Below are 15,044 nucleotides of genomic sequence, written 5' to 3'. Positions count from 1 at the left end.
GACTTAGAAACCCCACTGACCCTTCTGCCACTGCCCTCTAGAGTGGGTACCATTATAGCCACCTGAAGACAGAAGGGACTAACAACAACAAAAGCACAGAGACCTAAAATGTAAATAAGCCCTTACTACGATTAATGATCTGTTTGTGGTATAGCAGGCAGCAAGGTCAGAATGCTTTCCCCAAGCAGTCAAGAATCATCTCCAGAGAGTAGTGGGCAAGGATGCTGGCAGTCGACACAGCAGGTTCAGAATCTAGCCAGACAGGTTCGGGTAAACTGGAGTTGTATGGTTGTAGCTATGATATTTAATCATTTGAGCCTTAATTTCCTGGTCTGCACAATGGAGACACAATTATCTTTCTCTGAGGTGTAAGTGTAGCAAGTGAGTGATTAAGGCCTCAGTAGGTTCTTGAGTGTTTAGAAGCACTTGCTGCTCTTGCAGAGGACCTAAGTTCCATTCGCAGCACACGCATGAGCCACACACGACCCCTTGTAACTCCAGCTCTGGGAAATCTGATACTCTTTTCTGGTCTCTGAGGGCACCTGCCTGTATGCGTGCATGCACACACAGACACACACAGACACACACACACACACACACACACACACACACATAAACTTATAAAAAATATTTAGAGAGAATGAACAAACCATCTGATTTGAAAAGACTTTCAAAGACCTGACTTGTCTGCAGTGCCAGGGCCCGAGAGCTTGTCGTGAAAGGTCCTAGGCTGCCTGAAAAGACTCAGAAAGGCTTCACTCCTCTTCCTCAGAGAAGCTGCCTTCTCCCTTCACTGCCAGGGAACAAGATAGGAAGAAGGTTTAGGGTGCCACAACATTAAAAACAAAAAGAGCAAATTGTGAGCTTCTAACATCTGGAAGCAAGAAAAACAGGCAAAAGGGGCAATCAGATGTGGGTCCAATCTGGGCCCCCACTGCTTCTCTTTTAAAAGATCCCCAAGCTCTTTCCCTCCTCACACTTGCAGGTTTTCCTTTATGCTAAGCTCGTGGTACTGGAGACATGGTTCAGCATTTAAAAGTGCTGGCTGCCCTCCCAGAGGTCTAGGGTTTGAAACCCAGTGCCCACAAAGTAGCTCACAACTGCCTGTAAATCTGGTTCCAGGTGATCCAATGGGCTCTTCTGGCCTCTATGGGCTCTGCACACATGTGGTGCACAGACATACATGCAGGCAAAATACCCGTACACATAAAATAAAAGTAAATGAATCTCTAAGTGATCCCTTCAACTTATCCCTTAACCCCTTCCTCACCACCTCTTCCTCCTCCACCTCTCCTCTCTTCTCTCCCCCCCCCCCAGCTCTGCCCTTCACACACCTGTCCTACCTCTAATTTCTTAACCAAATAGCACAGTAATCCTAAACTACTGTGCCTTCAACTAATTATTGCAGCCCTGGGGTTCCGTCAGAGTCTGTTTTTACAAAGAAATAGTCAGTCTTCCGATTTCCTGTCAAGCCAGGGTTAACCATCTAGAAACTCTGGGCTGCAGATAGACACTAGCCAGAGAGCTCTAGTGTTCGTCTGTCTCTCTGCCTCCAGACATACTGCTCTGCCCCAGGAACTGAGGTCTTAGAAGAGCCGGAAAGTTTGAGTGGTGCACTCCAGTCGTATCTCCCAGCTACCCACCATTCCCTCCTGCTGCAGGGCAGCATGGATCTCCATGGACATCTCCACTTTCTCCCTTTGAACTCATCGGCTTCTGGATTTTTGTCTCAGTGGATTACTGAGTAACTCAGTTCTACTTACGTAATTTACCATATATACTCGGACCCTGTGCTGCTTCCAATCATAGGCTATAAATGGGTGAGGAACCCGCTCTTACAAAAAAAAATTAAGGAAATGCACCCTGTCTGCTTGTAGATTACAATGTTCAGCCATTGCCAACTCATGTGGAAAGAATGGCAGACGTTGAGATACATCTTTTCTTCCTGTAGGTGTACCGTCTCAGCTGATCCTAGTAACAACCATCGGATGACCACATTTATTGCTGCTGTTCCACAGATGTACACACTCGTGTCAAAGGACATTAAGGGGCCCATACAATTAAGAAGGGTTAGAACCAGAGTTCTAAAGCAAGCAACGTGACCCCAAGCATCTGAGCTTAGAACCAGGATCCTGCGTAACTGATGCAGTCACTACACCAGAAATAATAACACAGGACTGGAGAGATGGCTCAGCAGTTAAGAGCACTGGCTGCTCTTCCAGAGGACCCAGGTTCAATCCCTAGCAACCACTTGGTGACTCACAACCTTGAATAATGAGCTTTGATGCCCTCTCTGGCATGCAGGTGTACAAGCAGACAGAGCTCTTTTTTTTTTTTTTTTTTTTGGTTTTTTTTTTTTTTTTGGTTTTTCGAGACAGGAGTTTCTCTGTGGTTTTGGAGCCTGTCCTGGAACTAGCTCTTGTAAACCAGGCTGGTCTCGAACTCACAGAGATCTGCCTGCCTCTGCCTCCCGAGTGCTGGGATTAAAGGCGTGCGCCACCACCCCCCGACAGAGCTCTTGTATACATAAATAAATCAGTCTCTTTTTTAAAAAAGAAATAACACAGTAAGAGTAACTCTGTTTTCATATATGTACTTGCTGCATATAAATAATTAGAAAGTGTGTCTGTGTGTGTATATATGTATGTATATATATGTGGGTATGTATATATGTGTGTATATATGTGTGTATATATGTATATATACATAAAACTTTAAATATCAGCACAATGGCTGACACATTACACATCCAATGAATGCTGCTATTTATTATCATTGTATTGGGCTATGATTATCATTGTAATTTTATCATTTCCTAAATGCTAAGCTCTCAAAAAAAAAGCAATGAAATCAAGGCCCTTCTCCTTTAGCAATTTCTAGAACAGTAATGGGTCAAGGGGAAATAATAAAATTTGTATATCCCAGGATTATAGGAGTCCAAACAGGGTCTGTGCAAAATGAGGTCCTAGACAAGGGTGGGAAGCCAGCCCTGGGGTGCAGACATCTGCAAGGAAGAGGGATCTCCCCAGGCTGCTAGGTGTGTGCTGGGCCCGGTTTCTGCCGCTGACCCTGCCCTCAAGTTCAGCGGCTATGAATAGAGGTCTTGAATGCTAAGCTGTCTTCTGATCTATCTTGTTGACAAGCCTTTTGCCTGTTACTAAGTCATCCTTTTAGCATTCTTACATCCCTGCCAGATCAAGATCTCACTCAGCTTAGCAGGCGAGACATGGAAAAGAGTTACTAGCGCTCTCGGGCAGGCTCAGGCGGTGTCAGAGGGCAAGCAATTTCTCCCATTTCGATTCACCAGTGATGCATTGCTTTTCTCAGTCTTTATTTTTCAGATCCTTAGTTTTTATGATTGTTTCTGGGAAGAGAATGATACATCGTCAAAGCACGAATAGTTCGTGTTTCCTTTTCCATTCACCAGTGCCCTAGAGCCCTTGCTGGACTTTTTCATTTAGGCATCAAACACACAGGACTGGAAATCACCGATCTCTGACTTCTGAACATGTGATATTAATATAATATAATTTCAAGAGCTGCATGAAAGCACCTAATTTTAGCTCTAAATGTTTTTGACCTTAGCTGCAACGTTCCACAAGTACAGTAAAATTTCTCTCATTCCAGTGGTGTAAAGGGCAGGTCAAGTATTGGCCAAGGTGCATTAGGAGAAAGTGTTAATATTCAAAACAAAAGCTAACCGGGGGCTGTGGAATCTTGAAGCTAAATGGGCTTCATGTTTCATTTGAAACTGGCTCTCTCATCTCACAAGCCAGAAACCGAGGCCTCACTAGCCGCTTTGAAACAGTTTTAAAACTTTCTTTCAACATTAATGTGTCTGCTTTTATACCGTATTTCACCATTAATACCAAAGCCAGCACTAGAATTTAAGCCTCCTGCTTTAAGTGGGTCCCACCTTCTTCCTACTGAAACACAGGGACATAGAATGGAATATGGAGACTGTGTGTAAGGCTTTTGCAGAGTCAAAAACAACATCCTTACTTGGGTTTCTGAACCTCTGGTCCTTTTGTCTTCAATCCATATTGCTCCGCCATCTTCCCTATACCTCTAAATTTCAAACTAAACCTTTTGCCCCCTCTAAATGCTTTATAAACACAACCCTTCAGGCTGTACCATTAACAACATCAACAAAAACAAATCAAAAAGATTCTAAGTTGAAAAATGTTGAATTCGGACTAAGTATCGCTATGTACACAGTTACCAGTTCAAAATGCTCTGCCCCTTCCCACGGAGAAGACCAGTTGTGTTTTTTAGGACACAGTCAAGCTACAAAACTCTAGGCTTAGGTCCAGGCCATGCGGGTCAACTTTGTAAAGTTGAGGAGGTTCTCTTTTAAAGAAGTCACTACTTCTGTGTGCACGGTCTTCCCAAGAACAGCTGAAGGACAGTCATTCTCAGGCCCCTCTGTCCGCAGGGGGCGACGCAGGGTCCTGAAAGGACTCTACCATAGGCAGGCAACATAACCAACAATATGCTTTTCTTCCGTTTTAACAGACTGGCTACAATATTTACTGACCCTAGAATCACCCATTTGGAAATGGTTAAGGATTAAAAGTTCTTCAGGCCGAGGGACTCGTGGTTTCTAATTGCTAATGTTTGAAGTCAGTTTGATTCCTCGGAAATTTGTTCAGCCTGATGAAAGCAAAACTCAAACTCCCCTCAGGGCGTGAGGTGTAAGATCTTTGGGTTCCGTTGTTTTTCTTTCGTTGTTTGGGGGGAGTCTGATTGTTTTTGAGGATGGCTTCTCCCAAGCCTTCCCGGGTTACCCGAGAGCCCTCTCACTTCTCCAGTACGTAATTAGAGAGACAACGCGCAAGACCCATCTCTGGAGACCGGACTCAGGACTCCACAGTTTCAAAGACTCAGAGCTGCTCCCCCTTACCCTACCCTCCATCCCCCACACCCGGTGCCTGCTGCCCTGGCCCGTCAGGCCAAGATGGGAGCTCAGCCGGCCCAGAGCTGTGCAGGGGTCTCCCGCGCGATCTCCAGCTCTCTGCACAGCCCGGCCGATCATGACTGGGCCTGTGTGACCTGACCGACGCGGCCACTGCACGCTTGTGAAGGTCACCCAAACTACGGATTCACCGGGAAGGATCCAATCCAGTTCCTTCCCTGGGGAAATGTCAGCTGAAATTCCTTGAGAGGCTCGAAAGACTGCCGTTTTTTCCAGTGACAGGGAGGCTGGGGCGTCAACGCGAGGCGCGAAAAAGCAGAGAGCAAGATTAACTGTCCCCATTCATAGGTGAGGTCTTTTCCTTATGCTGGGGGCGGGGGAGACCGGGAACAACAGAGAAAGCCGCAGGCTACGCAATTCAGGAAACGTGTCTAGTTACTATACAGACCGCTCCCGGGCTTCCACTAACATAAGGACCACTGAGGACGCGTTTATTTTCAGGTTTTTGTTTCTTGTTTTGTTTTGTTTTGGAGACAGTGTCTCACTATGCAGCTCTGGCTGGCCAGAACTCTTAAAGAACAAGCTGACCTTGAGCTCATATAGATTTGACTGCCTCTGCTTCCTGATTACTGGAATGGAAAAGGAATATCCCCATGCTGATAGATCCAGGAGTTTGTGCGCTTGCTCGGTTTCTTACAGTTTCATCCTATAAAGTATGAGGCAGTTTTCGGCACCCATCTTATCTAAACCTTTGCAACTATGTGGGGCTAAAGAGAGAGAAGGGAAGAAAGAGGAGAGGGAAAGAAAGAAAGAAGAGAAAGAAAGAAAAATAGAAGACAATTAGGGGATATATTTCTACATGTGTTTCATATGTTCCTAAATTAATTTTCCCAATTTGCACTGCTTATCTCAACTCTATAAAATATAATTATTATCCTATTCCACTTACTTCCTACTTGGGTAGGGTTGTGATATTACTGTTTAGAATTGAAAGTAACATTCTGGCCATACAAACTAAAACCAGCATTAGCCACAAAATTAAACGACTGAGGGAGAAAACTTGCTGCCAGCGCCTGATATTTAATCAACTTTATATAATTTCATTTTTCTGATATTTCTCCTAGAATTTGTTCAAAATCGTTCGGTGGGTCTGAGAAATAAATGAAAATAGTCCGTATCTAGAAGTTTCAAATCTCAAATTCTCTAGACTTTAAAGTATAGATAAAATTGATTTAAAAAAAAAACCTTTTCTTTCTCAAATAATGTATTCCTAATCTTTTAAACTGGCTATAACCTAAACACACACACTCTCTCTCTCTTTCTCTCTCTCTCTCTCTCTCTCTCTCACACACACACACACACACACACATGCGTGTGCACGCGCACACATGCACATACACACTGAGGAAGGCAGAGAGAGAGGGGGAACTTCTTTCCCTGAAATATCTGTATCCCACCATTCACGTATGTTTCTGAGGTTGGCTGTGGTCATGGAGTGCACAGGGTGCCATGATTTTTGCTTGCATTAACTTGTACTATTTTTTTTACACCTTTACAAAGGCCAAAGCTGGATAGCAGTTTGTTTGTTCATTTGTTTTAATAAAGCATCCATGTAGAGATTGCCTGTTTTCACTTCTGGTATCAAAAGCTTCTTAGCAGTTTGTACTCAACAAAACACCCAGCCTCGACGCGAGGCCATTAGTGGTGCTGAATAAGGTTTGATTAGTCCTCTCCAGTTGCTTAAGTCCCCCACTTCTTCCATTTCACAGCAGGTCCTCCCCTCCAAGTCTCATTTTCCACCCGGATGCTTGGAGCAAGGGCCTCACTTAAATTAACTAATGATTATCTTTCCCCAAAGAAGTGTAAACAGACCTGATTTATAAATTTGCTAATTGCTGTTCCCGGTGCAGACCCGGGGAGTATCTCAATCATGTGCATATAAAAGTCCAGGCTTCCTAGAAACCAGAAAAGACAGAGTCAAAATAAACCCTGTGCATGAGAGGACCGAAGAGATTTCACAGTCCACAATTGCCTGTTTTGCCCTTCTTTTGCAAAAGTCAAAATTTAAGTCTTAGGTGGGAGGGTGAGTTCGGGAATATGTAGTTGGCTTTTGAAAGCAAGAAAGAACCAGCTCCTTTCAGGACCCTCGTCAGAAGGATCTCTGCATTTCCAATACAGAGAAAGGAAAGTGACATAAACACATTTTAAAAGTAACTCCATTTGTTCTAAGTATAAGAACAGAGTTCTACCGGGGTTCGTGATTAAAATCGCCAGAATTTGTCTCTCATATTGATATTGTAATCTTCTGCTAACAGACTGTCTGTGACGGATCTGGCATAGTCGGCGTTTTAGCGACAGCAATGAATGTCATCGGGTAGGTTTAAGCAAACAGCAATGAGGTCTTCTGCACCGGGCTGCATCTGTTTTGTCCTTCTCTCTGCGTCTGTCTAGTTCGACAGGTGCGGTTAAAGATGAAGGGTTTCTGTTAGGTTTGTGGCCCTATGCAAAGAAACTGTACGGAGAAAAAGGAAGTACACCTCTCCAATATTCTGAGTTGTCTTGGGTTGACCCTCAAATTAAGCGTTTTAGACAACTGTTCACTCGCTCCACACAGACCGTATGTATTAAAGATAGTTTACACTAACAATTTTCTTTCATAATTAAAATTTTACAGCTTTGGGGCTTAGTGATACGAGGATACATGGGGTGTAAGAAAAACGTCATGGGGTGTATATCGGTTTAATTTCTGCCTGAATTCCAATCCAAGAAATTTCTTTCCTCCTCCCTACATTAACGTCACCCTATGAACTTTTCTTTATGGGAATTTCATCTACAAAATCAGTAAACCTAAATTGGCTAGCTGTAAACTCCAAAGCATTGCTCAACGAGAAATGTAAGAAACCCGGCGATGGAGAGGGGGGGGGGTTTGAATTCAGAGTTTCAAAGCCCCTAGGTTGTGCGCGGATTTGCATAGGATGCTTTTGTCTGTCATTAGGTTTGTTCTGGACGCGGGACGCGGAGGGCGGGGGTGGGGGGGGTGGAGTCTGGGGTGTCTAGAGGTGTTTGAATGAGCCCTCGAACTCCATGGCGGCATAGTGAAAGTGCTGTACAATCCTGAGCCTAGTTAGTGGACTACTGACTCAGTGGGGCTAACTGCTAAGGAATTAGCCGCAGCAAGGTTCACTAGACCGCCAGTCACAGGAAACTCTGGTCATCTAAATTTCCCCATTCCCTGGCCTCTCGGCAGCAGTCTAGCTGTTTACTGTTGTTATTTCTTTGGGACCGACTGAGTTAGGTACTTTCCTCCTACCCGCCACCCCCATGGTTTCTCCCACCGCTGGGATTTTATGTAGCGGCTGCAAAACCAATTCCCGTTGCATAGGAGCGAATGATGAGACGCGCTCTCCTAGCCCCGCGCATCCACAGACCATAGTCAGTGTCTGACCCGCCTTCGGAAACGCACTCTTGGCCTTCATTCTCCAGTGAACAATCTCCAATCAATGACAAATTCGCTTCTTACCTCCTCCTTTGCATCTTCACAAAAGATCACTTACCAAAGGGGGTAGCCTCTGAGGAAGACCGAATGTATGGCAAATTTCCAAGGCCCACTTAATTCCTTGTCTGGTGCCTACCTCACCCTGGATGCCCGCTTGTGTGTCAGGGGCAGCGCACTCAGTGCAGCACGGAGAAGTTACAGTCCTGTGGGCAGGCCCCTACCCCAGGCAGACCCTCAACCGCTGCGTAGGGTGCTTCACATCTTACCCCGGGCATCTAAACCCATCTTGGGTCTTGGCTGATGCTAGACATTAATATTCTTTGTGCTGACATCCAACTCATCCCTCTGTATCCGTTTCTTAAACGTCAGTGCAGAGTCACTTCCTCCCTTTCACCCCATTTCCCTATTGGGAATGGCGTGGGTAACGTCAGGATTGAAATCCCCGTTTTGTTCTGAGCAAACAAACAATACACTGGTAGATTAATGAATGTGACCAGTTAGTCTCAGTGCTAACTCGGAGGAAACTAGGAAGGAAGTGCTTGCTCTAGGGCAGCGGAGGTTCCTGCTTGGGCTTTTCCCTTGTCTAGTTTTACCAGGGTTTGCGCGCGTGGGTGCAAACGAAAATGTTAAGAAATTCTGCTTATGCACGAGTGTGCGGAGTGTCAATCCGCCTGTACCTGCCTGTACCTGCCCAGCCGCAAGGGATGCCACCTCCCTAGGCCCGTAGAACCCGGGCTGGCCGCAAGGCCTTCGGCCTGCAGGCTGAAAAACGGGGAAATTCCTTCCCAGAAGGTTTGAATTATTTCGCTCCGCAGGAGACCGGGCCTTGGCCGCTCTCTGCTGAAGATTCGGGCGGGAAATGTCTAAGCCAGACGTAGGGGGGTGGGGAAGAACCAGTTGAGCGTCGGAGGGGTCCCGAGCACCGAGCACCGAGGGCGCCGCCGAGTGCCCTAAATACATTTTCAAGGCCGCAGCCACAGCAGCTGTTCAGACGATCCTGGGTGAAAGTTTCCTCTGTTGAACTTAGCCAGAGGCCAGGGCCTTGAGACTCCCTCTTGCCGGTGGCCTCTACACCCTACGTCCCAGCGTCTTCTCCAAAAGACTGGGAGTGCGGGAGCGAGTGCCAACCGGAGACTAAGGCAGGAGTCTGAACAGAAGCCCCGCAGGCCTAGAGATTCGGGAGACTATGGGGCCTTGGTTGGAAGTTTTTGAAATAAATATTGCCTCCTTTGACCAGTGAGTTGCCTGCAGAGGGAAGGCCTTGACTGGCTGGTCACCCGCTGCTACAGGTTTGCGCCTCAGACTTGGGGTGCTCAGGCGCTAACTAAAGCCAACTTTGTCCAGACCCGGAAAGAAACTCTGGTTGTGAAAAAGCAAACGGCCGGCGACTCTCGGAATTAAAGTTTGCTTTACAGTTTAACTTTACCAGTTCAAGTTGTTTGAGGGTCCTGATGGTTTCAGGTCGGGTAGGGCTGATCGAAAATAGTTGAGTTAGTTCAAAGAGAAGATGGTGAGAACAACGAAGCTGGCTTCTTTGGCCGGATGAGTATTTGATCAGGCTCCAGGCCCGAGGCAATTTTGGTTTTATTTTGTATTTATTTTCTCCCTTTGCCTAGGACTAGCAACCAACACAGCAACCTCTCCCGCCCAAATCGAGAAAAGACAAATTATGGAACCCAGTAGGAGAAAGACACTGCTTTGAACAGGGTGGGTCAGTCGCCTAAGCAATTCCTCTATACATGTTTCTAAACGTGGCCTTTTGCGGGGGTCAGGGTACTATACTAGAGGAGAAAACAAAACTACAAGGCCCCCAATTTCTGCTCACAATATCTACAATTGGGTCCAGAGTGGGCAGCTATGACACCAGGGCTCAACATCAAGGGGACCTTTTTCCTGAAGGGTGATTTCTCACTCCAAGTCTAGAGAAGAAGCCGCCCTTTAAGCCTTTGCCAGAGCTCCAGCCTGAGGGCCCTGTCTTCCCAAGGCCATGCTGGGATTTTGGATTCCCGCTCCTGAAACCTTTCCCATAGAAACAGTTCCCTGTTTTCGAACTCCAATGTACCCTTTGCCTTTTTCAACAAGTGATAAAATAATGGGACAGATAAACTGAACTGTGTTTTGTAAGGTTTGCTCTATACTGCATCTTTGTCAGGCAGGGACTATGGACTACTAAACAAACTTTTAGAGACTGGCGCCCCACGCTTACGCCTATGTCTGGTTATAGTCTCTTTTGCAGATCCCCTCTCCTTGCTCGCCTCACTTCCGGCTAAGAAGGATGGCAGGAGGGGAAAGTTGTGAAACTATGCCCATGCTTTTGACCCCACATGTTGGCCCTTTTGAACAAAAGACCCTGGACACACTTCCAGCAACCTAGATTCTCCCCCAGGGAAAAGCTCCTTTGACAAGACATCAGTCTTGCTAAGTAGAATAATTTCTCCCTTCTCCACTGTTGGGGAAATAAAATAAAAGTGACTCCCAAATCGAAAGTTGTCAGAAGGCCTGAAACATATTCCACTAACTGTACCGATGCCTTAGCGAAATTCTCAGAACAGATCATTTCGGAGAGGAAACGGGCTCTCGCGAAAGAAGGGGCGCACATTAGCCATGCGTTCCATCCTATATTGCCCACGCAGAGGTCCGAGTGGACCTGTCCTCTCTCCCAAAGAGAGAAAGTCGTGAATGGACAAAATAAATCTCCTTTTAATTTTCTTTTCATCGACTAATAAAAATAATTCCCCAGCACTAACGCGAAATTCCGTAACGAGCTGCAAGAACACGGAGACTCTCTAAAGCTCTGTCTCCGCGGGTTCCAGGCTAATCGCGTTATTATTAGCCTCCGGAGCGTGGAAACTTAACTGTCAGAGCCGAAAGAGAAAATGTAAGCGACAGCTGTCCCTCTTCGGGCTTTGGCCAGCTTTTAGGCCAGGATCTCCAAGTTCTCCAGCCTACTGGCTTCTCCCATCCCTGTGTGGGTGGTTGCCCTACTCCACCTCCCCTCCCCCAAGCCGTAGGAGCTGGGTCTGCTACTTCTGGATTTTAGCTGGTACAAAGGGACACCTCCTGCACGGTTTTAGAAGTCTGGACTGAAAATACTATTTGCTCTCAAGCCGCTAAACCATGTTGTGACTGTTGTGTTCGTGTGCTGTGAATACAGGATTCTGACAACAGCTGTTCCCCCAGGCCGGTTTGCACTGTTGAAATCTTGGCACTTAATAGAAGATGTGAGGCTGTTTTCCCCCTGCTAGGGTTTGTTAAAATACACACATTGACATCCGCCTTGAGTTTTAACTGTTACGTGTGTATTGTATGTGTATGATAAGGATAGATCCAAGACAAATTAGTTAAAACATTCACCCACCCAAATACAGAAATGAGGGCCCTGAATAAAGACCTAAGTTTCAGGATATAGCGTATAATATGTCTCCAGTGAGACAGAAATACAGTTATTCTCCGCCATCTAAATCTTAGTTGGGAGAGAAACTAAATGAGAAAAACGGAGCATTTCCCACGACCACGGTAAGGGCTTCACAGGCCAGCACCCCAGAGCTCTCAGAAGCAAGTCTCAAATCAACTGGGCTCTTTCTCCAGTGTCTTTGACTGCGCTCTTCCGAACCCAGGGACCCTTAGCCCTTCAGAGTGGGCGCCTCAAAATGCTGCTTGTTCTCTGCTACAAGAGAAGGGAACGAATGCAAGAAGGCCTGCTTGAAATTGGCTATTAGCATGCAAGGCTCGGGCCAGCCCCCCAAATTGGTTCCGGCGAATTTAGGGAGGCTCAAGTTATTTATGCCAAGAAAAAGAAACCCACGTCGAAGCGAGGCAGGGAGTCAGCAGGCCGGGCCTCTCTCCACACGCGGGCATATCATTTGGTATCCCTTCTCCACCCGCCTCCCCTAGTCCGATCTCACACACTCACCCGGGTGGGGCTCCAGGCCGTGGGTCGCCGGGTCGTCTGTGTCTCCGAGTGGGCCTGCGGGACTCAGCGCCTCCATGGACAGGTCCAGCCCTTTCTCCTCCCAGTCTCGCAGCTTCCGCTTTTTATTTGAGCCGATCAAGGCTTCAACGGAGAAGGCATGTGCTCTGGAGCTCAGGGCGACTGCAGATCTTCTCCTTTCACTCATTTTAGCCGCCCGCACTCGGGTCCCCTCTCGCCCGCGCTCTACTGAGCTGGCAGCCCTGCGGCCGCACGCTCGGAGCGCTTGCCGGCCCGGCCCTGAAGAGGCGGCGGCGCCGCGGCCGAAGCTGGGGCGGCGGCTCCGCGGGTGATCTGCGCCCTCCCTCCGTGTCCTCCCCCGCCCTCGACCGCCGGATCAGACCGGTGCCCCCAGCTACCCCAGATTCTAGGAACGAGCGCCAGGAACGCCGCCCGCTCGCTGCATGAGCGCTGAGTCCAGTTTCCCACCCACCCGGGCAGGCGCTCACAAGCCTTGCAGACTGGATTTCATCTTTCTTTCTTTCTTTTTTCTTTTTCTTTCTTTCTGTCTTTTTTAAAAAATCTCTCCTCCCTTTTTCTTTTTTCTCCTCCCTCTCCCCCCTTCCCCTCTCGGTCTTCCCGTCCTTCCCCTGTTCCAAACTTCAGGGAAAGTTTTTTCCCCCCTGAATTCCTCTCTTCCTGAGGAACAGGGGGTAGGCAGTGAGCTCCTGTCCGAGGGGTGAGGGAGAAGGGAGGGGGAGGAAGAAAAAGACAGAGGGGAGGGAAAGCCAGCCCCCAACCAATGGCAAGAAGGGAACAAGAGAAACCTCGAGAGCTCCGGCCAATGAGGAGAAGGGAGAGACTGAGGCTGGGGCCAAGGCTGAGCGCTGGCCGTCCCTGGGATGCTTCCCTGCCAACTTTAACCCCTGGCTTCCCGGTGCCCGACCGGTTTCTTGGGGGGGCGGGCAGGGAAGGGCAGTCGGAACAGCTGAAAGTCAAACTCTGATCTTTGTCTTTATAGACTCGACCAAACTGCAAATCCAGATTACAAACCCTTACGTTTTCCTTCCAAATTCTCTGCGTCTAATAGACCTGGCTATTCATAATCAATTTAGATGCAAATCTGCAAAGTTGGTGCTGTGACAAAATGCTAACCTGCCCCCACTCCAACAAAACAAAACAAACAAACAAAAAAAGGCAGAGTAGGTTTCTGATCACGTCACCCTTGCCCCCCGGGGGTTTTGAGATCTGCCCAAATTTCTCCACACAGGTTATGGCTCTGTTCCCCATCAATGTTTTCTGAGCGGATCTGGTTAAGGCAAAACGAAACAAACAGAAAAGTCCTGTTGCCATCCTAAGTCTTTTATGTGAATATGTCAAGGCTTTACTCTCCTTCCTCCTCTACCTAACGAAGGGAGGAGAAGGGCAGCGGAGACCTGAGATACCAGCGTGGGGCGCTGACCTTACCTCGGGTACAGCAAGCTTACCCTGCTGGACTGGGCCCGCACCACACAAATAGTAGCTTCCACAGCGCAGCACGCTCTGAACTGCCTTTCGCCTATTCCGGGCTCTTATTCCAGAGAACAGAACCACAGCGGGTATTGGAAGAGAGCAGCTAAGAATTTTGATGGCTAAAAAGGAGCCTTTCAAATTTCTTTCAAATCCCCTCACCTCCAGAACTTGGCTCTCACCTCTCACTATCTCCCTTCGCGCACACTCCCCCACGCCAGCCCCCTTAAATCTTTCAGGACAGTTCATTCAGCACGGATAGTCAAGGAACTTAAAATCCAACCTTCCTTACCATTCCTCCAGTCCACTGATTCACGGGCTATTTACCCTAATTGCAAATAGCATAAAGGCCCCAGCACAGACTTATCCCGAGCTAGCTCAGTGTCCCGCCAGGTAAATAAATAAATAAATAAATAAGAAGCTCATATTTCGGGGGCAGAGGCCTAAAAGCCTCATTTCCCCATTCCAAAGACCTGGTCAAAATAATTCTATCCTGGGGCTATGATGGCGGAAGATGCTGAAAGCTTAGCGTGTAGTGGGAGGCCCAGCAAAAAAGAGCCTAGCCAGGTACTGAGCAAGGTCTGAATAAGTAAGCTTATATGAAGGGGTGCAGGGCATGTGAGTAGCTCCAAAGAACCAGCTAAGGCGGTAAGGAGTGAAGGAAGACTGTGTCACCTCTGAAAGACCACGCTATGATGGCTGCCCCAAGGACCAAGGAAATTGAGTTCCTGCCATTCTCCCTGAGGGCCTCTGCTGCTGGAAGCGACATCCACATCCACATGGTGAGTGTGCACTGGTCTTTAGAGAACTACGTTTAAAGTTCAGTTTTGGAATTTCCCTCAGTTTGTGCTCTAGCCTGGCCAAGAACAAGCTGGTGGCATAGCAAATACAATAGGCCTTGTAGGAATGTTTCCACCAGTCCTGGGCTCTGGTACCTTCCTGGGGTCTTCTTCTCAGACTTGGAAGTTCCCAGGCAGCAAGGATAAGAATTTAGCGTGTCTGGAAAGCCAGACATTACCGTGATTGTTCCTGGAGACTCTGAGAAGCAAGTGTCAAGGTGCCCTTACAGACCAGCATTTCTTGCAGGAACTATGGCTGAAAGTAACCAGAGACAAGGTAACCCAGGAGCCCTGCAAATCCCTTCCCCAGCAGCTTATGTCTTGCTCTGGGCTTCTGGTCTCATGGAGCCTCTCCGAACCCCTTATGGTGCCTCT

General features: G+C 47.5%; 1 protein-coding gene across 1 annotated transcript in view; it reads right to left on the bottom strand.

The window, feature by feature from the left end:
- The window catches only part of Tbx15 (T-box transcription factor 15), a 99,266-nt gene extending 86,346 nt beyond the window's left edge, over window positions 1–12,920 (bottom strand). The window contains exon 1 of the mRNA XM_041638165.1: window positions 12,325–12,920. Coding sequence (XP_041494099.1) covers window positions 12,325–12,529 — 205 coding nt within the window. The 5' untranslated portion in view covers window positions 12,530–12,920. The remainder of the gene's footprint in view (window positions 1–12,324) is intronic.
- Between the last annotated feature and the right edge of the window lie 2,124 nt (window positions 12,921–15,044).

This window comes from Microtus oregoni, unplaced genomic scaffold, assembly GCF_018167655.1.
Source record: "Microtus oregoni isolate MIOR12 unplaced genomic scaffold, Mior012 000054F_ref0000373, whole genome shotgun sequence".
NCBI lineage: Eukaryota > Metazoa > Chordata > Mammalia > Rodentia > Cricetidae > Microtus > Microtus oregoni.
The sequence above is the reverse complement of the archived record's forward strand: the minus strand, read 5'-3'. Positions and strand labels throughout refer to the sequence as shown.